This window comes from Oncorhynchus mykiss, chromosome 9, assembly GCF_057628025.1.
Source record: "Oncorhynchus mykiss isolate SJ-2025 chromosome 9, ASM5762802v1, whole genome shotgun sequence".
NCBI lineage: Eukaryota > Metazoa > Chordata > Actinopteri > Salmoniformes > Salmonidae > Oncorhynchus > Oncorhynchus mykiss.
The window spans coordinates 82,849,899-82,876,104 of record NC_143030.1 but is presented as its reverse complement, the minus strand read 5'-3'; the positions used below and the strand labels follow the sequence as shown (position 1 = coordinate 82,876,104).

General features: G+C 39.1%; 1 protein-coding gene across 1 annotated transcript in view; it reads right to left on the bottom strand.

The window, feature by feature from the left end:
* Positions 1-26,206, bottom strand: part of pnpla1 (patatin-like phospholipase domain containing 1) — a 44,305-nt gene that overhangs the window by 14,175 nt on the left and 3,924 nt on the right. Inside the window, exons 3-7 of the mRNA XM_090185587.1 lie at positions 24,542-24,607; positions 24,054-24,266; positions 23,603-23,663; positions 23,009-23,434; positions 21,291-21,405 (exon numbers count right to left, since the gene is read on the bottom strand). Of these exons, the coding sequence (XP_090041713.1) occupies positions 21,291-21,405; positions 23,009-23,434; positions 23,603-23,663; positions 24,054-24,266; positions 24,542-24,607 (881 nt within the window). The remainder of the gene's footprint in view (positions 1-21,290; positions 21,406-23,008; positions 23,435-23,602; positions 23,664-24,053; positions 24,267-24,541; positions 24,608-26,206) is intronic.

Here is a 26,206-nt window from a genome sequence, read left to right as displayed (position 1 = left end):
GAACATAGAGCCTTATAGTGTGATCAGTAGAACATAGAGCCTTATAGTGTGACCAGTAGAACATAGAGCCTTATAGTGTGATCAGTATAACATAGAGCCTTATAGTGTGATCAGTAGAACAGAGTCTTATAGTGTGATCAGTAGAGCCTTATAGTGTTGATCAGTATAACATAGAGCCTTATAGTGTGATCAGTAGAGCCTTATAGTGTTGATCAGTAGAACATAGAGCCTTATAATGTGATCAGTAGAACATAGAGCCTTATAGTGTGATCAGTCTCACATAGAGCCTTATAGTGTGATCAGTAGAACATAGAGCCTTATAGTGTGATCAGTAGAGCCTTATAGTGTGATCAGTAGAACATAGAGCCTTATAGTGTGATCAGTAGGACACAGAGCCTTATAATGTGATCAGTATAACATAGAGCCTTATAGTGTGATCAGTCTCACATATATCCTTATAGTGTGATCAGTAGAGCATATATTCTTATAGTGTGATCAGTAGAACATAGAGCCTTATGGTGTGATCAGTAGAGCCTTATAGTGTTGATCAGTATAACACAGAGCCTTATAGTGTGATCAGTAGAACATAGAGCCTTATAGTGTGATCTGTATAACATAGAGCCTTATAGTGTGATCAGTGGAACATAGAGCCTTATAGTGTGATCAGTATAACATAGAGCCTTATAGTGTGATCAGTAGGACACAGAGCCTTATAATGTGATCAGTATAACATAGAGCCTTATAGTGTGATCAGTCTCACATAGAGCCTTATAGTGTGATCAGTCTCACATATAGCCTTATAGTGTGATCAGTAGAGCATAGAGCCTTATAGTGTGATCATTAGAACATAGAGCCTTATAGTTTGATCAGTAGAGCCTTATAGTGTGATCAGTAGAACATATAGCCTTATAGTGTGATCAGTAGAACACAGAGCCTTATAGTGTGATCAGTAGAACATAGAGCCTTATAGTGTGATCAGTAGAACATATAGCCTTAGTGTGATCAGTAGAACATATAGCCTTATAGTGTGATCAGTAGAGCCTTATAGTGTGATCAGTAGAACAGAGCCTTATAGTGTGATCAGTAGAACATAGAGCCTAATAGTGTGATCAGTAGAACGTATAGCCGTAGTGTGATCAGTAGAACATAGAGCCTTATAGTGTGATCAGTAGAGCCTTATAGTGTGATCAGTAGAGCCTTATAGTGTGATCAGTAGAACATAGAGCCTTATAGTGTGATCAGTAGAACATAGAGCTTGATAGTGTGATCAGTAGAGCCTTATAGTGTGATCAGTAGAGCCTTATAGTGTGATCAGTAGAACAAAGAGCCTTATAGTGTGATCAGTAGGACACAGAGCCTTATAATGTGATCAGTATAACATAGAGCCTTATAGTGTGATCAGTCTCACATAGAGCCTTATAGTGTGATCAGTCTCACATATAGCCTTATAGTGTGATCAGTAGAGCATAGATTCTTATAGTGCGATCAGTAGAACATAGAGCCTTATAGTGTGATCAGTAGAGCCTTATAGTGTTGATCAGTATAACATAGTCTTATAGTGTGATCAGTAGAGCCTTATAGTGTTGATCAGTATAACATAGAGCCTTATAGTGTGATCAGTAGAGCCTTATAGTGTTGATCAGTATAACAAAGAGCCTTATAGTGTGATCAGTATAACATAGAGTCTTATAGTGTGATCAGTAGAATATAGAGTCTTATAGTGTGATCAGTAGAGCCTTATAGTGTTGATCAGTATAACATAGAGCCTTATAGTGTGATTAGTAGAACAGAGTCTTATAGTGTGATCAGTAGAGCCTTATAGTGTTGATCAGTATAACATAGAGCCTTATAGTGTGATCAGTAGAGCCTTATAGTGTTGATCAGTATAACATAGAGCCTTATAGTGTGATCAGTAGAACAGAGTCTTATAGTGTGATCAGTAGAGCCTTATAGTGTTGATCAGTATAACATAGAGCCTTATAGTGTGATCAGTAGAGCCTTATAGTGTTGATCAGTATAACATAGAGCCTTATAGTGTGATCAGTAGAACATAGAGCCTTATAATGTGATCAGTAGAACATAGAGCCTTATAGTGTGATCAGTCTCACATAGAGCCTTATAGTGTGATCAGTAGAGCCTTATAGTGTGATCAGTAGAACATAGAGCCTTATAGTGTGATCAGTAGGACACAGAGCCTTATAATGTGATCAGTATAACATAGAGCCTTATAGTGTGATCAGTCTCACATATAGCCTTATAGTGTGATCAGTAGAGCATAGATTCTTATAGTGTGATCAGTAGAACATAGAGCCTTATAGTGTGATCAGTAGAGCCTTATAGTGTTGATCAGTATAACACAGAGCCTTATAGTGTGATCAGTAGAACATAGAGCCTTATAGTGTGATCAGTAGAACATAGAGCCTTATAGTGTGATCAGTATAACATAGAGTCTTATAGTGTGATCAGTAGAATATAGAGTCTTATAGTGTGATCAGTAGAGCCTTATAGTGTGATCAGTCTCACATAGAGCCTTATAGTGTGATCAGTAGAACAGAGTCTTATAGTGTGATCAGTAGAGCCTTATAGTGTAGATCAGTATAACATAGAGCCTTATAGTGTGATCAGTAGAGCCTTATAGTGTTAATCAGTATAACACAGAGCCTTATAGTGTGATCAGTAGAGCCTTATAGTGTTGATCAGTATAACACAGAGCCTTATAGTGTGATCAGTAGAACATAGAGCCTTATAGTGTGATCAGTAGAACATAGAGCCTTATAGTGTGATCAGTAGGACACAGAGCCTTATAATGTGATCAGTATAACATAGAGCCTTATAGTGTGATCAGTCTCACATATAGCCTTATAGTGTGATCAGTAGAGCATAGATTCTTATAGTGTGATCAGTAGAACATAGAGCCTTATAGTGTGATCAGTAGAGCCTTATAGTGTTGATCAGTATAACACAGAGCCTTATAGTGTGATCAGTAGAACATAGAGCCTTATAGTGTGATCAGTAGAACATAGAGCCTTATAGTGTGATCAGTATAACATAGAGTCTTATAGTGTGATCAGTAGAGCCTTATAGTGTGATCAGTCTCACATAGAGCCTTATAGTGTGATCAGTAGAACAGAGCCTTATAGTGTGATCAGTCTCACATAGAGCCTTATAGTGTGATCAGTAGAACATAGAGCCTTATAGTGTGATCAGTAGAATATAGAGCCTTATAGTGTGATCAGTAGAGCCTTATAGTGTGATCAGTAGAACATAGAGCCTTATAGTGTGATCAGTAGAACATAGAGCCTTATAGTGTGATCAGTAGAACATAGAGCCTTATAGTGTGACCAGTAGAACATAGAGCCTTATAGTGTGATCAGTATAACATAGAGCCTTATAGTGTGATCAGTAGAACAGAGTCTTATAGTGTGATCAGTAGAGCCTTATAGTGTTGATCAGTATAACATAGAGCCTTATAGTGTGATCAGTAGAGCCTTATAGTGTTGATCAGTAGAACATAGAGCCTTATAATGTGATCAGTAGAACATAGAGCCTTATAGTGTGATCAGTCTCACATAGAGCCTTATAGTGTGATCAGTAGAACATAGAGCCTTATAGTGTGATCAGTAGAGCCTTATAGTGTGATCAGTAGAACATAGAGCCTTATAGTGTGATCAGTAGGACACAGAGCCTTATAATGTGATCAGTATAACATAGAGCCTTATAGTGTGATCAGTCTCACATATATCCTTATAGTGTGATCAGTAGAGCATATATTCTTATAGTGTGATCAGTAGAACATAGAGCCTTATGGTGTGATCAGTAGAGCCTTATAGTGTTGATCAGTATAACACAGAGCCTTATAGTGTGATCAGTAGAACATAGAGCCTTATAGTGTGATCTGTATAACATAGAGCCTTATAGTGTGATCAGTGGAACATAGAGCCTTATAGTGTGATCAGTATAACATAGAGCCTTATAGTGTGATCAGTAGGACACAGAGCCTTATAATGTGATCAGTATAACATAGAGCCTTATAATGTGATCAGTATAACATAGAGCCTTATAGTGTGATCAGTCTCACATAGAGCCTTATAGTGTGATCAGTCTCACATATAGCCTTATAGTGTGATCAGTAGAGCATAGAGCCTTATAGTGTGATCATTAGAACATAGAGCCTTATAGTTTGATCAGTAGAGCCTTATAGTGTGATCAGTAGAACATATAGCCTTATAGTGTGATCAGTAGAACACAGAGCCTTATAGTGTGATCAGTAGAACATAGAGCCTTATAGTGTGATCAGTAGAACATATAGCCTTAGTGTGATCAGTAGAACATATAGCCTTATAGTGTGATCAGTAGAGCCTTATAGTGTGATCAGTAGAACAGAGCCTTATAGTGTGATCAGTAGAACATAGAGCCTAATAGTGTGATCAGTAGAACGTATAGCCGTAGTGTGATCAGTAGAACATAGAGCCTTATAGTGTGATCAGTAGAGCCTTATAGTGTGATCAGTAGAGCCTTATAGTGTGATCAGTAGAACATAGAGCCTTATAGTGTGATCAGTAGAACATAGAGCTTGATAGTGTGATCAGTAGAGCCTTATAGTGTGATCAGTAGAGCCTTATAGTGTGATCAGTAGAACAAAGAGCCTTATAGTGTGATCAGTAGGACACAGAGCCTTATAATGTGATCAGTATAACATAGAGCCTTATAGTGTGATCAGTCTCACATAGAGCCTTATAGTGTGATCAGTCTCACATATAGCCTTATAGTGTGATCAGTAGAGCATAGATTCTTATAGTGCGATCAGTAGAACATAGAGCCTTATAGTGTGATCAGTAGAGCCTTATAGTGTTGATCAGTATAACATAGTCTTATAGTGTGATCAGTAGAGCCTTATAGTGTTGATCAGTATAACATAGAGCCTTATAGTGTGATCAGTAGAGCCTTATAGTGTTGATCAGTATAACAAAGAGCCTTATAGTGTGATCAGTATAACATAGTCTTATAGTGTGATCAGTAGAATATAGAGTCTTATAGTGTGATCAGTAGAGCCTTATAGTGTTGATCAGTATAACATAGAGCCTTATAGTGTGATTAGTAGAACAGAGTCTTATAGTGTGATCAGTAGAGCCTTATAGTGTTGATCAGTATAACATAGAGCCTTATAGTGTGATCAGTAGAGCCTTATAGTGTTGATCAGTATAACATAGAGCCTTATAGTGTGATCAGTAGAACAGAGTCTTATAGTGTGATCAGTAGAGCCTTATAGTGTTGATCAGTATAACATAGAGCCTTATAGTGTGATCAGTAGAGCCTTATAGTGTTGATCAGTATAACATAGAGCCTTATAGTGTGATCAGTAGAACATAGAGCCTTATAATGTGATCAGTAGAACATAGAGCCTTATAGTGTGATCAGTCTCACATAGAGCCTTATAGTGTGATCAGTAGAGCCTTATAGTGTGATCAGTAGAACATAGAGCCTTATAGTGTGATCAGTAGGACACAGAGCCTTATAATGTGATCAGTATAACATAGAGCCTTATAGTGTGATCAGTCTCACATATAGCCTTATAGTGTGATCAGTAGAGCATAGATTCTTATAGTGTGATCAGTAGAACATAGAGCCTTATAGTGTGATCAGTAGAGCCTTATAGTGTTGATCAGTATAACACAGAGCCTTATAGTGTGATCAGTAGAACATAGAGCCTTATAGTGTGATCAGTAGAACATAGAGCCTTATAGTGTGATCAGTATAACATAGAGTCTTATAGTGTGATCAGTAGAATATAGAGTCTTATAGTGTGATCAGTAGAGCCTTATAGTGTGATCAGTCTCACATAGAGCCTTATAGTGTGATCAGTAGAACAGAGTCTTATAGTGTGATCAGTAGAGCCTTATAGTGTAGATCAGTATAACATAGAGCCTTATAGTGTGATCAGTAGAGCCTTATAGTGTTAATCAGTATAACACAGAGCCTTATAGTGTGATCAGTAGAGCCTTATAGTGTTGATCAGTATAACACAGAGCCTTATAGTGTGATCAGTAGAACATAGAGCCTTATAGTGTGATCAGTAGAACATAGAGCCTTATAGTGTGATCAGTAGGACACAGAGCCTTATAATGTGATCAGTATAACATAGAGCCTTATAGTGTGATCAGTCTCACATATAGCCTTATAGTGTGATCAGTAGAGCATAGATTCTTATAGTGTGATCAGTAGAACATAGAGCCTTATAGTGTGATCAGTAGAGCCTTATAGTGTTGATCAGTATAACACAGAGCCTTATAGTGTGATCAGTAGAACATAGAGCCTTATAGTGTGATCAGTAGAACATAGAGCCTTATAGTGTGATCAGTATAACATAGAGTCTTATAGTGTGATCAGTAGAGCCTTATAGTGTGATCAGTCTCACATAGAGCCTTATAGTGTGATCAGTAGAACAGAGCCTTATAGTGTGATCAGTCTCACATAGAGCCTTATAGTGTGATCAGTAGAACATAGAGCCTTATAGTGTGATCAGTAGAGCCTTATAGTGTTGATCAGTATAACACAGAGCCTTATAGTGTGATCAGTAGAACATAGAGCCTTATAGTGTGATCAGTAGAACATAGAGCCTTATAGTGTGATCAGTATAACATAGAGCCTTATAGTGTGATCAGTAGAGCCTTATAGTGTAGATCAGTATAACATAGAGCTTTATAGTGTGATCAGTAGAGCCTTATAGTGTTGATCAGTATAACACAGAGCCTTATATTGTGATCAGTAGAGCATAGATTCTTAGTGTGATCAGTAGAACATAGAGCCTTATAGTGTGATCAGTAGAGCCTTATAGTGTTGATCAGTATAACACAGAGCCTTATAGTGTGATCAGTAGAACATAGAGCCTTATAGTGTGATCAGTAGAACATAGAGCCTTATAGTGTGATCAGTATAACATAGAGCCTTATAGTGTGATCAGTAGAACATATAGCCTTATAATGTGATCAGTAGAGCCTTATAGTGTGATCAGTATAACATATAGCCTTATAGTGTGATCAGTAGAACATAGAGCCTTATAATGTGATCAGTAGAGCCTTATAGTGTGATCAGTATAACATAGAGCCTTATAGTGTGATCAGTAGAACATAGAGCCTTATAGTGTGATCAGTATAACATAGAGCCTTATAGTGTGATCAGTAGGACACAGAGCCTTATAATGTGATCAGTGTAACATAGAGCCTTATAGTGTGATCAGTCTCACATAGAGCCTTATAGTGTGATCAGTCTCACATATAGCCTTATAGTGTGATCAGTAGAGCATAGAGCCTTATAGTGTGATCAGTAGAACATAGAGCCTTATAGTGTGATTAGTAGAACATAGAGCCTTATAGTGTGATCAGTAGAACATATAGCCTTATAGTGTGATCAGTAGAACACAGAGCCTTATAGTGTGATCAGTAGAACATAGAGCCTTATAGTGTGATCAGTAGAACATATAGCCTTAGTGTGATCAGTAGAACATATAGCCTTATAGTGTGATCAGTAGAGCCTTATAGTGTGATCAGTAGAACACAGAGCCTTATAGTGTGATCAGTAGAACATAGAGCCTTATAGTGTGATCAGTAGAACGTATAGCCTTAGTGTGATCAGTAGAACATAGAGCCTTATAGTGTGATCAGTAGAGCCTTATAGTGTGATCAGTAGAGCCTTATAGTGTGATCAGTAGAACACAGAGCCTTATAGTGTGATCAGTAGAACATAGAGCCTAATAGTGTGATCAGTAGAACGTATAGCCTTAGTGTGATCAGTAGAACATAGAGCCTTATAGTGTGATCAGTAGAGCCTTATAGTGTCATCAGTAGAGCCTTATAGTGTGATCAGTAGAACATAGAGCCTTATAGTGTGATCAGTAGAACATAGAGCTTGATAGTGTGATCAGTAGATCCTTATAGTGTGATCAGTAGAGCCTTATAGTGTGATCAGTAGAACATAGAGCCTTATAGTGTGATCAGCAGAACTTAGAGCCTTATAGTGTGATCAGTAGAACACAGAGCCTTATAGTGTGATCAGTAGAACACAGAGCCTTAGTGTGATCAGTAGAGCCTTATAGTTTGATCAGTAGAGCCTTATAGTGTGATCAGTAGAGCCTTATAGTGTGATCAGTAGAACATAGAGCCTTATAGTGTGATCAGTAGAACACAGAGCCTTATAGTGTGATCAGTAGAACACAGAGCCTTAGTGTGATCAGTAGAGCCTTATAGTGTGATCAGTAGAACATAGAGCCTTATAGTGTGATCAGTAGAACAAAGAACCTTATATTGTGATCAGTAGAACATAGAGCCTTATAGTGTGATCAGTAGAACATAGAGCCTTATAGTGTGATCAGTAGAAAACAGAGCCTTATAGTGTGATCAGTAGAACACAGAGCCTTAGTGTGATCAGTAGAGACTTATAGTGTGATCAGTAGAACATAGAGCCTTATAGTGTGATCAGTATAACATAGAGCCTTATAGTGTGATCAGTAGAATATAGAGCCTTATAGTGTGATCAGTAGAATATAGAGCCTTATAGTGTGATCAGTAGAACATAGAGCCTTATAGTGTGATCAGTAGAATATAGAGCCTTATAGTGTGATCAGTAGAATATAGAGCCTTATAGTGTGATCAGTAGAGCCTTATAGTGTGATCAGTAGAGCCGTATAGTGTGATCAGTAGAACATAGAGCCTTATAGTGCGATCAGTAGAACATAGAGCCTTATGGTGTGATCAGTAGAACACAGAGCCTTATAGTGTGATCAGTAGAACATAGAGCCTTATAGTGTGATCAGTAGAATATAGAGCCTTATAGTGTGATCAGTAGAATATAGAGCCTTATAGTGTGATCAGTACAGCCTTATAGTGTGATCAGTAGAGCCTTATAGTGTGATCAGTAGAACATAGAGCCTTATAGTGTGATCAGTAGAACATAGAGCCTTATAATGTGATCAGTAGAACACAGAGCCTTAGTGTGATCAGTAGAGCCTTATAGTGTGATCAGTAGAACATAGAGCCTTATAGTGTGATCAGTAGAATATAGAGCCTTATAGTGTGATCAGTAGAATATAGAGCCTTATAGTGTGATCAGTAGAGCCTTATAGTGTGATCAGTAGAACATAGAGCCTTATAGTGTGATCAGTAGAACATAGAGCCTTATAGTGTGATCAGTAGAACATAGAGCCTTATAGTGTGACCAGTAGAACATAGAGCCTTATAGTGTGATCAGTATAACATAGAGCCTTATAGTGTGATCAGTAGAACAGAGTCTTATAGTGTGATCAGTAGAGCCTTATAGTGTTGATCAGTATAACATAGAGCCTTATAGTGTGATCAGTAGAGCCTTATAGTGTTGATCAGTAGAACATAGAGCCTTATAGTGTGATCAGTCTCACATAGAGCCTTATAGTGTGATCAGTAGAACTAAGAGCCTTATAGTGTGATCAGTAGAGCCTTATAGTGTGATCAGTAGAACATAGAGCCTTATAGTGTGATCAGTAGGACACAGAGCCTTATAATGTGATCAGTATAACATAGAGCCTTATAGTGTGATCAGTCTCACATATATCCTTATAGTGTGATCAGTAGAGCATATATTCTTATAGTGTGATCAGTAGAACATAGAGCCTTATAGTGTGATCAGTAGAGCCTTATAGTGTTGATCAGTATAACACAGAGCCTTATAGTGTGATCAGTAGAACATAGAGCCTTATAGTGTGATCAGTAGAACATAGAGCCTTATAGTGTGATCAGTAGAACATAGAGCCTTATAATGTGATCAGTAGAGCCTTATAGTGTGATCAGTATAACATAGAGCCTTATAGTGTGATCAGTAGAACATAGAGCCTTATAGTGTGATCAGTATAACATAGAGCCTTATAGTGTGATCAGTAGGACACAGAGCCTTATAATGTGATCAGTATAACATAGAGCCTTAGTGTGATCAGTAGAGCCTTATAGTGTGATCAGTAGAACATAGAGCCTTATAGTGTGATCAGTAGAACAAATAACCTTATATTGTGATCAGTAGAACACAGAGCCTTATAGTGTGATCAGTAGAACATAGAGCCTTATAGTGTGATCAGTAGAATATAGAGCCTTATAGTGTGATCAGTAGAATATAGAGCCTTATAGTGTGATCAGTACAGCCTTATAGTGTGATCAGTAGAGCCTTATAGTGTGATCAGTAGAACATAGAGCCTTATAGTGTGATCAGTAGAACATAGAGCCTTATAATGTGATCAGTAGAACACAGAGCCTTAGTGTGATCAGTAGAGCCTTATAGTGTGATCAGTAGAACATAGAGCCTTATAGTGTGATCAGTAGAATATAGAGCCTTATAGTGTGATCAGTAGAATATAGAGCCTTATAGTGTGATCAGTAGAGCCTTATAGTGTGATCAGTAGAACATAGAGCCTTATAGTGTGATCAGTAGAACATAGAGCCTTATAGTGTGATCAGTAGAACATAGAGCCTTATAGTGTGACCAGTAGAACATAGAGCCTTATAGTGTGATCAGTATAACATAGAGCCTTATAGTGTGATCAGTAGAACAGAGTCTTATAGTGTGATCAGTAGAGCCTTATAGTGTTGATCAGTATAACATAGAGCCTTATAGTGTGATCAGTAGAGCCTTATAGTGTTGATCAGTAGAACATAGAGCCTTATAGTGTGATCAGTCTCACATAGAGCCTTATAGTGTGATCAGTAGAACTAAGAGCCTTATAGTGTGATCAGTAGAGCCTTATAGTGTGATCAGTAGAACATAGAGCCTTATAGTGTGATCAGTAGGACACAGAGCCTTATAATGTGATCAGTATAACATAGAGCCTTATAGTGTGATCAGTCTCACATATATCCTTATAGTGTGATCAGTAGAGCATATATTCTTATAGTGTGATCAGTAGAACATAGAGCCTTATAGTGTGATCAGTAGAGCCTTATAGTGTTGATCAGTATAACACAGAGCCTTATAGTGTGATCAGTAGAACATAGAGCCTTATAGTGTGATCAGTAGAACATAGAGCCTTATAGTGTGATCAGTAGAACATAGAGCCTTATAATGTGATCAGTAGAGCCTTATAGTGTGATCAGTATAACATAGAGCCTTATAGTGTGATCAGTAGAACATAGAGCCTTATAGTGTGATCAGTATAACATAGAGCCTTATAGTGTGATCAGTAGGACACAGAGCCTTATAATGTGATCAGTATAACATAGAGCCTTATAGTGTGATCAGTCTCACATAGAGCCTTATAGTGTGATCAGTCTCACATATAGCCTTATAGTGTGATCAGTAGAGCATAGAGCCTTATAGTGTGATCAGTAGAACATAGAGCCTTATAGTGTGATCAGTAGAGCCTTATAGTGTGATCAGTAGAACATATAGCCTTATAGTGTGATCAGTAGAACACAGAGCCTTATAGTGTGATCAGTAGAACATAGAGCCTTATAGTGTGATCAGTAGAACATATAGCCTTAGTGTGATCAGTAGAACATATAGCCTTATAGTGTGATCAGTAGAGCCTTATAGTGTGATCAGTAGAACAGAGCCTTATAGTGTGATCAGTAGAACATAGAGCCTAATAGTGTGATCAGTAGAACGTATAGCCGTAGTGTGATCAGTAGAACATAGAGCCTTATAGTGTGATCAGTAGAGCCTTATAGTGTGATCAGTAGAGCCTTATAGTGTGATCAGTAGAACATAGAGCCTTATAGTGTGATCAGTAGAACATAGAGCTTGATAGTGTGATCAGTAGAGCCTTATAGTGTGATCAGTAGAGCCTTATAGTGTGATCAGTAGAACATAGAGCCTTATAGTGTGATCAGTAGGACACAGAGCCTTATAATGTGATCAGTATAACATAGAGCCTTATAGTGTGATCAGTAGAGCCTTATAGTGTGATCAGTAGAACATAGAGCCTTATAGTGTGATCAGTAGGACACAGAGCCTTATAATGTGATCAGTATAACATAGAGCCTTATAGTGTGATCAGTCTCACATAGAGCCTTATAGTGTGATCAGTCTCACATATAGCCTTATAGTGTGATCAGTAGAGCATAGATTCTTATAGTGCGATCAGTAGAACATAGAGCCTTATAGTGTGATCAGTAGAGCCTTATAGTGTTGATCAGTATAACATAGTCTTATAGTGTGATCAGTAGAGCCTTATAGTGTTGATCAGTATAACATAGAGCCTTATAGTGTGATCAGTAGAGCCTTATAGTGTTGATCAGTATAACAAAGAGCCTTATAGTGTGATCAGTATAACATAGAGTCTTATAGTGTGATCAGTAGAATATAGAGTCTTATAGTGTGATCAGTAGAGCGTTATAGTGTTGATCAGTATAACATAGAGCCTTATAGTGTGATCAGTAGAACAGAGTCTTATAGTGTGATCAGTAGAGCCTTATAGTGTTGATCAGTATAACATAGAGCCTTATAGTGTGATCAGTAGAACATAGTCTTATAGTGTGATCAGTAGAGCCTTATAGTGTTGATCAGTATAACATAGAGCCTTATAGTGTGATCAGTAGAACAGAGTCTTATAGTGTGATCAGTAGAGCCTTATAGTGTTGATCAGTATAACATAGAGCCTTATAGTGTGATCAGTAGAGCCTTATAGTGTTGATCAGTATAACATAGAGCCTTATAGTGTGATCAGTAGAACAGAGTCTTATAGTGTGATCAGTAGAGCCTTATAGTGTTGATCAGTATAACATAGAGCCTTATAGTGTGATCAGTAGAGCCTTATAGTGTTGATCAGTATAACATAGAGCCTTATAGTGTGATCAGTAGAACATAGAGCCTTATAATGTGATCAGTAGAACATAGAGCCTTATAGTGTGATCAGTCTCACATAGAGCCTTATAGTGTGATCAGTAGAGCCTTATAGTGTGATCAGTAGAACATAGAGCCTTATAGTGTGATCAGTAGGACACAGAGCCTTATAATGTGATCAGTATAACATAGAGCCTTATAGTGTGATCAGTCTAACATATAGCCTTATAGTGTGATCAGTAGAGCATAGATTCTTATAGTGTGATCAGTAGAACATAGAGCCTTATAGTGTGATCAGTAGAGCCTTATAGTGTTGATCAGTATAACACAGAGCCTTATAGTGTGATCAGTAGAACATAGAGCCTTATAGTGTGATCAGTAGAACATAGAGCCTTATAGTGTGATCAGTATAACATAGAGTCTTATAGTGTGATCAGTAGAATATAGAGTCTTATAGTGTGATCAGTAGAGCCTTATAGTGTGATCAGTCTCACATAGAGCCTTATAGTGTGATCAGTAGAACAGAGTCTTATAGTGTGATCAGTAGAGCCTTATAGTGTAGATCAGTATAACATAGAGCCTTATAGTGTGATCAGTAGAGCCTTATAGTGTTGATCAGTATAACACAGAGCCTTATAGTGTGATCAGTAGAACATAGAGCCTTATAGTGTGATCAGTAGAACATAGAGCCTTATAGTGTGATCAGTAGAGCCTTATAGTGTTGATCAGTATAACACAGAGCCTTATAGTGTGATCAGTAGAACATAGAGCCTTATAGTGTGATCAGTAGAACATAGAGCCTTATAGTGTGATCAGTATAACATAGAGCCTTATAGTGTGATCAGTAGAGCCTTATAGTGTAGATCAGTATAACATAGAGCTTTATAGTGTGATCAGTAGAGCCTTATAGTGTTGATCAGTATAACACAGAGCCTTATAGTGTGATCAGTAGAGCATAGATTCTTACAGTGTGATCAGTAGAACATAGAGCCTTATAGTGTGATCAGTAGAGCCTTATAGTGTTGATCAGTATAACACAGAGCCTTATAGTGTGATCAGTAGAACATAGAGCCTTATAGTGTGATCAGTAGAACATAGAGCCTTATAGTGTGATCAGTGTAACATAGAGCCTTATAGTGTGATCAGTAGAACATATAGCCTTATAATGTGATCAGTAGAGCCTTATAGTGTGATCAGTATAACATATAGCCTTATAGTGTGATCAGTAGAACATAGAGCCTTATAATGTGATCAGTAGAGCCTTATAGTGTGATCAGTATAACATAGAGCCTTATAGTGTGATCAGTAGAATATAGAGCCTTATAGTGTGATCAGTAGAATATAGAGCCTTATAGTGTGATCAGTAGAGCCTTATAGTGTGATCAGTAGAACATAGAGCCTTATAGTGTGATCAGTAGAACATAGAGCCTTATAGTGTGATCAGTAGAACATAGAGCCTTATAGTGTGACCAGTAGAACATAGAGCCTTATAGTGTGATCAGTATAACATAGAGCCTTATAGTGTGATCAGTAGAACAGAGTCTTATAGTGTGATCAGTAGAGCCTTATAGTGTTGATCAGTATAACATAGAGCCTTATAGTGTGATCAGTAGAGCCTTATAGTGTTGATCAGTAGAACATAGAGCCTTATAGTGTGATCAGTCTCACATAGAGCCTTATAGTGTGATCAGTAGAACATAGAGCCTTATAGTGTGATCAGTAGAGCCTTATAGTGTGATCAGTAGAACATAGAGCCTTATAGTGTGATCAGTAGGACACAGAGCCTTATAATGTGATCAGTATAACATAGAGCCTTATAGTGTGATCAGTCTCACATAGAGCCTTATAGTGTGATCAGTCTCACATATAGCCTTATAGTGTGATCATTAGAGCATAGATTCTTATAGTGCGATCAGTAGAACATAGAGCCTTATAGTGTGATCAGTAGAGCCTTATAGTGTTGATCAGTATAACATAGTCTTATAGTGTGATCAGTAGAGCCTTATAGTGTTGATCAGTATAACATAGAGCCTTATAGTGTGATCAGTAGAGCCTTATAGTGTTGATCAGTATAACAAAGAGCCTTATAGTGTGATCAGTATAACATAGAGTCTTATAGTGTGATCAGTAGAATATAGAGTCTTATAGTGTGATCAGTAGAGCCTTAGAGTGTTGATCAGTATAACATAGAGCCTTATAGTGTGATCAGTAGAACAGAGTCTTATAGTGTGATCAGTAGAGCCTTATAGTGTTGATCAGTATAACATAGAGCCTTATAGTGTGATCAGTAGAACATAGTCTTATAGTGTGATCAGTAGAGCCTTATAGTGTTGATCAGTATAACATAGAGCCTTATAGTGTGATCAGTAGAACAGAGTCTTATAGTGTGATCAGTAGAGCCTTATAGTGTTGATCAGTATAACATAGAGCCTTATAGTGTGATCAGTAGAGCCTTATAGTGTTGATCAGTATAACATAGAGCCTTATAGTGTGATCATTAGAACAGAGTCTTATAGTGTGATCAGTAGAGCCTTATAGTGTTGATCAGTATAACATAGAGCCTTATAGTGTGATCAGTAGAGCCTTATAGTGTTGATCAGTATAACATAGAGCCTTATAGTGTGATCAGTAGAACATAGAGCCTTATAATGTGATCAGTAGAACATAGAGCCTTATAGTGTGATCAGTCTCACATAGAGCCTTATAGTGTGATCAGTAGAGCCTTATAGTGTGATCAGTAGAACATAGAGCCTTATAGTGTGATCAGTAGGACACAGAGCCTTATAATGTGATCAGTATAACATAGAGCCTTATAGTGTGATCAGTCTAACATATAGCCTTATAGTGTGATCAGTAGAGCATAGATTCTTATAGTGTGATCAGTAGAACATAGAGCCTTATAGTGTGATCAGTAGAGCCTTATAGTGTTGATCAGTATAACACAGAGCCTTATAGTGTGATCAGTAGAACATAGAGCCTTATAGTGTGATCAGTAGAACATAGAGCCTTATAGTGTGATCAGTATAACATAGAGTCTTATAGTGTGATCAGTAGAATATAGAGTCTTATAGTGTGATCAGTAGAGCCTTATAGTGTGATCAGTCTCATATAGAGCCTTATAGTGTGATCAGTAGAACAGAGTCTTATAGTGTGATCAGTAGAGCCTTATAGTGTAGATCAGTATAACATAGAGCCTTATAGTGTGATCAGTAGAGCCTTATAGTGTTGATCAGTATAACACAGAGCCTTATAGTGTGATCAGTAGAACATAGAGCCTTATAGTGTGATCAGTAGAACATAGAGCCTTATAGTGTGATCAGTAGAGCCTTATAGTGTTGATCAGTATAACACAGAGCCTTATAGTGTGATCAGTAGAACATAGAGCCTTATAGTGTGATCAGTAGAACATAGAGCCTTATAGTGTGATCAGTATAACATAGAGCCTTATAGTGTGATCAGTAGAGCCTTATAGTGTAGATCAGTATAACATAGAGCTTTATAGTGTGATCAGTAGAGCCTTATAGTGTTGATCAGTATAACACAGAGCCTTATAGTGTGATCAGTAGAGCATAGATTCTTACAGTGTGATCAGTAGAACATAGAGCCTTATAGTGTGATCAGTAGAGCCTTATAGTGTTGATCAGTATAACACAGAGCCTTATAGTGTGATCAGTAGAACATAGAGCCTTATAGTGTGATCAGTAGAACATAGAGCCTTATAGTGTGATCAGTATAACATAGAGCCTTATAGTGTGATCAGTAGAACATATAGCCTTATAATGTGATCAGTAGAGCCTTATAGTGTGATCAGTATAACATATAGCCTTATAGTGTGATCAGTAGAACATAGAGCCTTATAATGTGATCAGTAGAGCCTTATAGTGTGATCAGTATAACATAGAGCCTTATAGTGTGATCAGTAGAACATAGAGCCTTATAGTGTGATCAGTATAACATAGAGCCTTATAGTGTGATCAGTAGGACACAGAGCCTTATAATGTGATCAGTGTAACATAGAGCCTTATAGTGTGATCAGTCTCACATAGAGCCTTATAGTGTGATCAGTCTCACATATAGCCTTATAGTGTGATCAGTAGAGCATAGAGCCTTATAGTGTGATCAGTAGAACATAGAGCCTTATAGTGTGATCAGTAGAACATAGAGCCTTATAGTGTGATCAGTAGAACATATAGCCTTATAGTGTGATCAGTAGAACATAGAGCCTTATAGTGTGATCAGTAGAACATATAGCCTTAGTGTGATCAGTAGAACATATAGCCTTATAGTGTGATCAGTAGAGCCTTATAGTGTGATCAGTAGAACACAGAGCCTTATAGTGTGATCAGTAGAACATAGAGCCTAATAGTGTGATCAGTAGAACATATAGCCTTAGTGTGATCAGTAGAACATAGAGCCTTATAGTGTGATCAGTAGAGCCTTATAGTGTGATCAGTAGAGCCTTATAGTGTGATCAGTAGAACACAAAGCCTTATAGTGTGATCAGTAGAACATAGAGCCTAATAGTGTGATCAGTAGAACGTATAGCCTTAGTGTGATCAGTAGAACATAGAGCCTTATAGTGTGATCAGTAGAGCCTTATAGTGTCATCAGTAGAGCCTTATGGTGTGATCAGTAGAACATAGAGCCTTATAGTGTGATCAGTAGAACATAGAGCTTGATAGTGTGATCAGTAGATCCTTATAGTGTGATCAGTAGAGCCTTATAGTGTGATCAGTAGAACATAGAGCCTTATAGTGTGATCAGTAGAACATAGAGCCTTATAGTGTGATCAGTAGAACACAGAGCCTTATAGTGTGATCAGTAGAACACAGAGCCTTAGTGTGATCAGTAGAGCCTTATAGTGTGATCAGTAGAGCCTTATAGTTTGATCAGTAGAGCCTTATAGTGTGATCAGTAGAACACAGAGCCTTATAGTGTGATCAGTAGAACACATAGCCTTAGTGTGATCAGTAGAGCCTTATAGTGTGATCAGTAGAACATAGAGCCTTATAGTGTGATCAGTAAAACATAGAGCCTTATATTGTGATCAGTAGAACATAGAGCCTTATAGTGTGATCAGTAGAACATAGAGCCTTATAGTGTGATCAGTAGAAAACAGAGCCTTATAGTGTGATCAGTAGAACACAGAGCCTTAGTGTGATCAGTAGAGCCTTATAGTGTGATCAGTAGAACATAGAGCCTTATAGTGTGATCAGTAGAAAACAGAGCCTTATAGTGTGATCAGTAGAACACAGAGCCTTAGTGTGATCAGTAGAGCCTTATAGTGTGATCAGTAGAACATAGAGCCTTATAGTGTGATCAGTATAACATAGAGCCTTATAGTGTGATCAGTAGAACACAGAGCCTTAGTGTGATCAGTAGAGCCTTATAGTGTGATCAGTAGAATATAGAGCCTTATAGTGTGATCAGTAGAGCCTTATAGTGTGATCAGTAGAGCCGTATAGTGTGATCAGTAGAACATAGAGCCTTATAGTGTGATCAGTAGAACATAGAGCCTTATGGTGTGATCAGTAGAACATAGAGCCTTATAGTGTGATCAGTAGAATATAGAGCCTTATAGTGTGATCAGTACAGCCTTATAGTGTGATCAGTAGAGCCTTATAGTGTGATCAGTAGAACATAGAGCCTTATAGTGTGATCAGTAGAATATAGAGCCTTATAGTGTGATCAGTAGAATATAGAGCCTTATAGTGTGATCAGTACAGCCTTATAGTGTGATCAGTAGAGCCTTATAGTGTGATCAGTAGAACATAGAGCCTTATAGTGTGATCAGTAGAACATAGAGCCTTATAGTGTGATCAGTAGAACACAGAGCCTTAGTGTGATCAGTAGAGCCTTATAGTGTGATCAGTAGAACATAGAGCCTTATAGTGTTGATCAGTATAACATAGAGCCTTATAGTGTGATCAGTAGAGCCTTATAGTGTTGATCAGTAGAACATAGAGCCGTATAGTGTGATCAGTAGAACATAGAGCCTTATAATGTGATCAGTAGAACATAGAGCCTTATAGTGTGATCAGTCTCACATAGAGCCTTATAGTGTGATCAGTCTCACATAGAGCCTTATAGTGTGATCAGTAGAGCCTTATAGTGTGATCAGTAGAACATAGAGCCTTATAGTGTGATCAGTAGGACACAGAGCCTTATAATGTGATCAGTATAACATAGAGCCTTATAGTGTGATCAGTCTCACATATATCCTTATAGTGTGATCAGTAGAGCATATATTCTTATAGTGTGATCAGTAGAACATAGAGCCTTATAGTGTGATCAGTAGAGCCTTATAGTGTTGATCAGTATAACACAGAGCCTTATAGTGTGATCAGTAGAACATAGAGCCTCATAGTGTGATCAGTAGAACATAGAGCCTTATAATGTGATCAGTAGAGCCTTATAGTGTGATCAGTATAACATAGAGCCTTATAGTGTGATCAGTAGAACATAGAGCCTTATAATGTGATCAGTAGAGCCTTATAGTGTGATCAGTATAACATAGAGCCTTATAGTGTGATCAGTAGAACATAGAGCCTTATAGTGTGATCAGTAGGACACAGAGCCTTATAATGTGATCAGTATAACATAGAGCCTTATAGTGTGTTCAGTCTCACATAGAGCCTTATAGTGTGATCAGTCTCACATATAGCCTTATAGTGTGATCAGTAGAGCATAGAGCCTTATAGTGTGATCAGTAGAACATAGAGCCTTATAGTGTGATCAGTAGAACATAGCCTTATAGTGTGATCAGTAGAACATATAGCCTTATAGTGTGATCAGTAGAGCCTTATAGTGTGATCAGTAGAACACAGAGCCTTATAGTGTGATCAGTAGAACATAGAGCCTAATAGTGTGATCAGTAGAACGTATAGCCGTAGTGTGATCAGTAGAACATAGAGCCTTATAGTGTGATCAGTAGAGCCTTATAGTATGATCAGTAGAGCCTTATAGTGTGATCAGTAGAACATAGAGCCTTATAGTGTGATCAGTAGAACATAGAGCCTTATAGTGTGATCAGTAGAACATAGAGCCTTATAGTGTGATCAGTAGAACATAGAGCCTTATAGTGTGATCAGTAGAACATAGAGCCTTATAGTGTGATCAGTAGAACACAGAGCCTTATAGTGTGATCAGTAGAACACAGAGCCTTAGTGTGATCAGTAGAGCCTTATAGTGTGATCAGTAGAACATAGAGCCTTATAGTGTGATCAGTAGAATATAGAGCCTTATAGTGTGATCAGTAGAATATAGAGCCTTATAGTGTGATCAGTAGAGCCTTATAGTGTGATCAGTCTCACATAGAGCCTTATAGTGTGATCAGTAGAACATAGAGCCTTATAGTGTGATCAGTAGAACATAGAGCCTTATAGTGTGATCAGTAGAACACAGAGCCTTATAGTGTGATCAGTAGAACACAGAGCCTTAGTGTGATCAGTAGAGCCTTATAGTGTGATCAGTAGAACATAGAGCCTTACTGTGATCAGTAGAATATAGAGCCTTATAGTGTGATCAGTAGAGCCTTATAGTGTGATCAGTAGAGCCTTATAGTGTGATCAGTAGAACATAGAGCCTTATAGTGTGATCAGTAGAACATAGAGCCTTATAGTGTGATCAGTAGAACATAGAGCCTTATAGTGTGATCAGTAGAACATAGAGCCTTATAGTGTGATCAGTAGAACATAGAGCCTTATAGTGTGATCAGTAGAACATAGAGCCTTATAGTGTGATTAGTAGAACATAGAGCATTATAGTGTGATCAGTAGAACATAGAGCCTTATAGTATGATCAGTAGAGCCTTATAGTGTGATCAGTAGAATATAGAGCCTTATAGTGTGATCAGTAGAACATAGTCTTATAGTGTGATCAGTAGAGCTTAATAGTGTGATCAGTAGAACATAGAGCCTTATAGTGTGATCAGTAGAACATAGAGCCTTATAGTGTGATCAGTAGAGCCTTATAGTGTGATCAGTAGAACATAGAGCCTTATAGTGTGATCAGTAGAACATAGAGCCTTATAGTGTGATCAGTAGAGCCTTATAGTGTGATCAGTAGAACACAGAGCCTAATAGTGTGATCAGTAGAACACAGAGCCTTATAGTTTGATCAGTAGAACATAGAGCCTTATAGTGTGATCAGTAGAACATAGAGCCTCATAATGTGATCAGTAGAACACAGAGCCTTATAGTGTGATCAGTTGAACATATAGCCTTATATTGTGATCAGTAGAGCCTTATAGTGTGATCAGTAGAACACAGAGCCTTCGCGAAATGCCACAAAGCAGGACGACATGTATCTTTAGACACCGGAAGTTGTCATAAGGTGTATCATTCAGAGAGCGAAGCCCTGACCTGACTGGGCTTTGACTTCTCACTGTCCTAGAAATGCCTCTGATGTGATGAAAACAAGCCCCTTTAAAAAACGAATAACAGAGATGTTGGTTAATCGCTCAGCACTAGTGTGTGCGTGTGCATGTGTCTTACCTGTGTGTATTTTCAATCAGAAAGCTGAGTAGCGCGGTGAAGGGCAGGAGCAGGTATGACATCACACAGAGTAGGGGATGAGTCCACAGCAACTCCATGATGTTGCATAGCAACGCTGAAACACCAATCACAGCTGGTAATAACATGACACTTCCTTATACCTGGCCACTCTCAGTCTATTAAGTGTTCTCAAGGTAAAAATCAAATCATTTACATTTTAGTCATTTATCAGAGGCTCTTATCCAGAGCGACAGTTAGTGCGTTCATCTTACAGTAGTTTAGGTAGTTTCTTCCATAGAGTACCAGAGTATGAGTCATAATACCCATAAAACCTAGCCGTAAAAAAAGGAAGTGGTTGCAATGGTTTTCCCACCATTCATGTTTCCCCAAAGGGGATTTTAGAAACGTATAAGGGCTATGATTCGTGTAGGCTTACCTTGGCGTGACATGTTGATAACCATGTATATCTCTCTAGGACAAGGTGACTTTTATCTGTATAAAAGTAATGCTGAATAGCTGCTAATGTAGCTATCATCAAGAAAAAAAGATGCCATGATGGCCTGGAAGAGACTGCTGAATCGAGGCATATTCTGTGGACTGTCTTGTGCAAGTTTTAAATTGACACAACACCTGGCAGTAAAGGTGTCAGATAGAGACCGGCAGGATCAATACCTGTTAGTAAAGGTATCAGAGATGACCTGCAGGATCAATACCTGGTAGTAAAGGTATCAGAGATGACCTGCAGGATCAATACCTGGTAGTAAAGGTATCAGAGATGACCTGCAGGATCAATACCTGGTAGTAAAGGTATCAGAGATGACCTGCAGGATCAATACCTGGTAGTAATGGTATCAGAGATGACCTGCAGGATCAATACCTGGTAGTAATAGTATCAGAGATGACCTGCAGGATCAATACCTGGTAGTAATGGTATCAGAGATGACCTGCAGGATCAATACCTGGTAGTAATGGTATCAGAGATGACCTGCAGGATCAATACCTGGTAGTAATGGTATCAGAGATGACCTGTAGGATCAATACCTGGTAGTAATGGTATCAGAGATGACCTGTAGGATCAATACCTGGTAGTAAAGGTATCAGAGATGACCTGCAGGATCAATACCTGGTAGTAAAGGTATCAGAGATGACCTGCAGGATCAATACCTGGTAGTAATGGTATCAGAGATGACCTGTAGGATCAATACCTGGTAGTAAAGGTATCAGAGATGACCTGCAGGATTAATACCTGGTAGTAAAGGTATCAGAGATGACCTGCAGGATCAATACCTGGTAGTAATGGTATCAGAGATGACCTGAAGGATCAATACCTGGTAGTAATGGTATCAGATAGAAATGACGTGCAGGAACTTGCAAGTATTTATAGTTTTGCATGATGTCTACTTTGATGCTAACTAAAATGTTTGAATCTGAGAGTAAATAGAGCCGAATATGTTGATAAAAGTCACCTTGTCGTAGAGAGATTTACATGGTAATCAAAACCTCAGGCCAGGGTGGCCTCCACGAAACACAGCCCTTATTTAAAGTGTTTTTAAAATTCCCTACGGGAAAAATGTATGGTGGCAAAGTCAGCGCGAGTAAGAAAAGACACGTGCAAGTGTTAGATCAAGAAAGGTGGCGGTGATGGTTTCAGCATTTAATTTGCTTGATGATGCTGAGAGTGTGTGTGTGTGTGTGTTGCGAGTGTGTGTGCACGGCACCTGTGTTTATCCAGGTGGGCAGGGCTAGGTAAATGGCCTGCTCCAGGCTTGCCAGATGCCAAGGTAGATCTCCCCCTTCAAGATAACAGTTTCTCTGACTGCCTCTGGTCTCTGTCTGGGAGGACCACACATTCACCTCATCCACCCATTCTTCATCCTCCTCCTCCTCCTCTTCATCATCATCCTCCTTTTGCTCCCATCTCTTCATCTGCCTCCTCTCTATCTGCTCCTCCTCCTCCTCCTCCTCTTCATCATCATCCTCCTTTTGCTCCCATCTCTTCATCTGCCTCCTCTCTATCTGCTTCTCCTCCTCCTCCTCCTCCTCCTCCTCCTCCAGGTCTGTCTCCAGATCTGTCCATCCATCAGGAGGAGGTGAGAAGTGAGGCTCTGATAGTGTGTTAAGAAGTGGCAGACATAGGACCAGGTCTAGTGGGGTGGGGAGGGGGGATGCAGGGATAGAGAGAGATACAGAGAGTGAGTGAGAAATAGAGAGAGAGAAAAAAAAAACAATTGGATAAGGAGTCACTAGCACTTCATCTCTTGCCACCATAAAGAGACTCATCTATACTGAGATCACATGACATCATGACCCACCACTGGTTTGTAGGAAGTGAAGGCCATCTCTGTATCCACTGTGGTAGGCCTTGTCCAGAGCCTGAGGAGAGGTTATAGACACAAACACCCCTTCTGTTATCAACTATCATGTTTACAGCACTCTGACATTTACTGTAAGTAATGTCTCCACCTGGCCTTCTGATAGGCTAATCATTTGCTAGTCTGCAGATCTGAAAGGTGGGGATAGGTGGAGGCAATATGGTGGAGTCATCACTACATTAAGTTATGCCATGGGAAGGAGGTTAGGGGTTGTTTAGGGGCCTATGGGAAGGAGGTTAGGGGTTGTTTTGGGGCCTATGGGAAGGAGGTTAGGGGTTGTTTTGGGGCCTGTGGGAAGGAGGTTAGGGGTTGCTTTGGGGTCTAGGGGAAGGGGGTAGAAGTAGAGGGCTGGGTGGAGAGGTAGAGGGCTGTGTTTGTTTTGTGGTTATACCTCCCAGTCGTAGGGGTAGATGGCGTGTAGCATCCGGTAACCGTTGACAAGACTGCAGTGGAGGTACGCTCCGCTCACCACGATGTCACACAGTGGGGCGGGGTCCTTTGGGCAGATGTCCGTCTCACCAGCGAATGGAGACACAGTGAGGGTGTGGCCAATTGAGCAGGAGTTGGTCGGCTGGATACTGGAGAAACCACCGTCCACGTAATGCTGCGGAACAACACACAAACAGGGATATGATCACATGCACCATGGAGCACTGCTTTATAGAGTCTCTTTCAAACCTCTCATCAGGGAGCCGGTCCGTTGATCTAAACTATTCCAGAACCAGCACACCTGATTCAACTGGTCGACTAATCATCAAGCCCTTGACTCAGGTGTGCTACTCCAGGGGTTCAACTCCAATGTAAAACGTTTTGGGTATTAGTTTAAAGTGTAACAGGTTTAATATTAGCCCACAGACATTGAGCAGTGTGGGGACTCACCACTCCTTTGTATCTTGGTGGCTGTATACCACAATACCCAGGCAGAAAGCAACCGCACAACAGCGCCTCCATGTGGGGGAAACACAGAACTGCAGTTAAACATCTGGCTCATAGACAGACACCATCACTAAATTCAACATGTTGATACTATTTATATGTAATGCAGTGTACCATGGTAAACTGAGATCTACTCACGGTAAACTGAGATCACCTCACGGTAAACTGAGATCACCTCATGGTAAACTGAGATCTACCCACGGTAAACTGAGATCTACTCACGGTAAACTGAGATCTACTCACGGTAAACTGAGATCTACTCACGGTAAACTGAGATCTACTCACGGTAAACTGAGATTTACTCACAGTAAACTGAGATCTACTCATGGTAAACTGAGATCTACTCACGGTAAACTGAGATTTACTCACGGTAAACTGACATCACCTCACGGTAAACTGAGATCTACTCACGGTAAACTGACATCACCTCACGGTAAACTGAGATCACCTCACGGTAAACTGAGATCTACTCACGGTAAACTGAGATCTACTCACGGTAAACTGAGATCTACTCACGGTAAAATAAGATCTACTCACGGTAAACTGAGATCTACTCACGGTAAACTGAGATCGCCTCACGGTAAACTGAGGTCTACTCACAGTAAACTGAGATCTACTCACGGTACACTGAGATCGCCTCACGGTAAACTGATATCACCTCACGGTAAACTGAGATTTACTCACGGTACACTGAGATTACCTCACAGTAAACTGAGATTTACTCACGGTATACTGAGATCACCTCACGGTATACTGAGATCACCTCACAGTAAACTGAGATTTACTCACGGTATACTGAGATCACCTCACGGTAAACTGAGATTTACTCACGGTAAACTGAGATCTACTCACGGTAAACTGAGATTTACTCACGGTAAACTGAGATCACATCACGGTAAACTGAGATCTACTCACTGTAAACTGAGATCACCTCAAAGTAAACTGAGATTTACTCACGGTATACTGAGATCACCTCACGGTAAACTGAGATCACCTCACGGTAAACTGAGATTTACTCACGGTATACTGAGATCACCTCACAGTAAACTGAGATTTACTCACGGTATACTGAGATCACCTCACAGTAAACTGAGATTTACTCACGGTATACTGAGATCACCTCACGGTAAACTGAGATTTACTCACGGTAAACTGAGATCTACTCAAGGTAAACTGAGATTTACTCACGGTAAACTGAGATTTACTCACGGTAAACTGAGATCACATCACGGTAAACTGAGATCTACTCACGGTAAACTGAGATCACATCACGGTAAACTGAGATTTACTCACTATAAACTGAGATCACCTCACGGTAAACTGAGATTTACTCACGGTAAACTGAGATTTACTCACGGTAAACTGAGATTTACTCACGGTAAACTGAGATCTACTCACGGTATACTGAGATCACCTCACGGTAAACTGAGATCACCTAACGGTAAACTGAGATTTACTCACGGTAAACTGAGATCTATTCACGGTAAACTGAGATCTACTCACGGTAAACTGAGATTTACTCACGGTAAACTGAGATCTACTCACGGTAAACTGAGATCTACTCACGGTATACTGAGATCACCTCACGGTAAACTGAGATCTACTCAT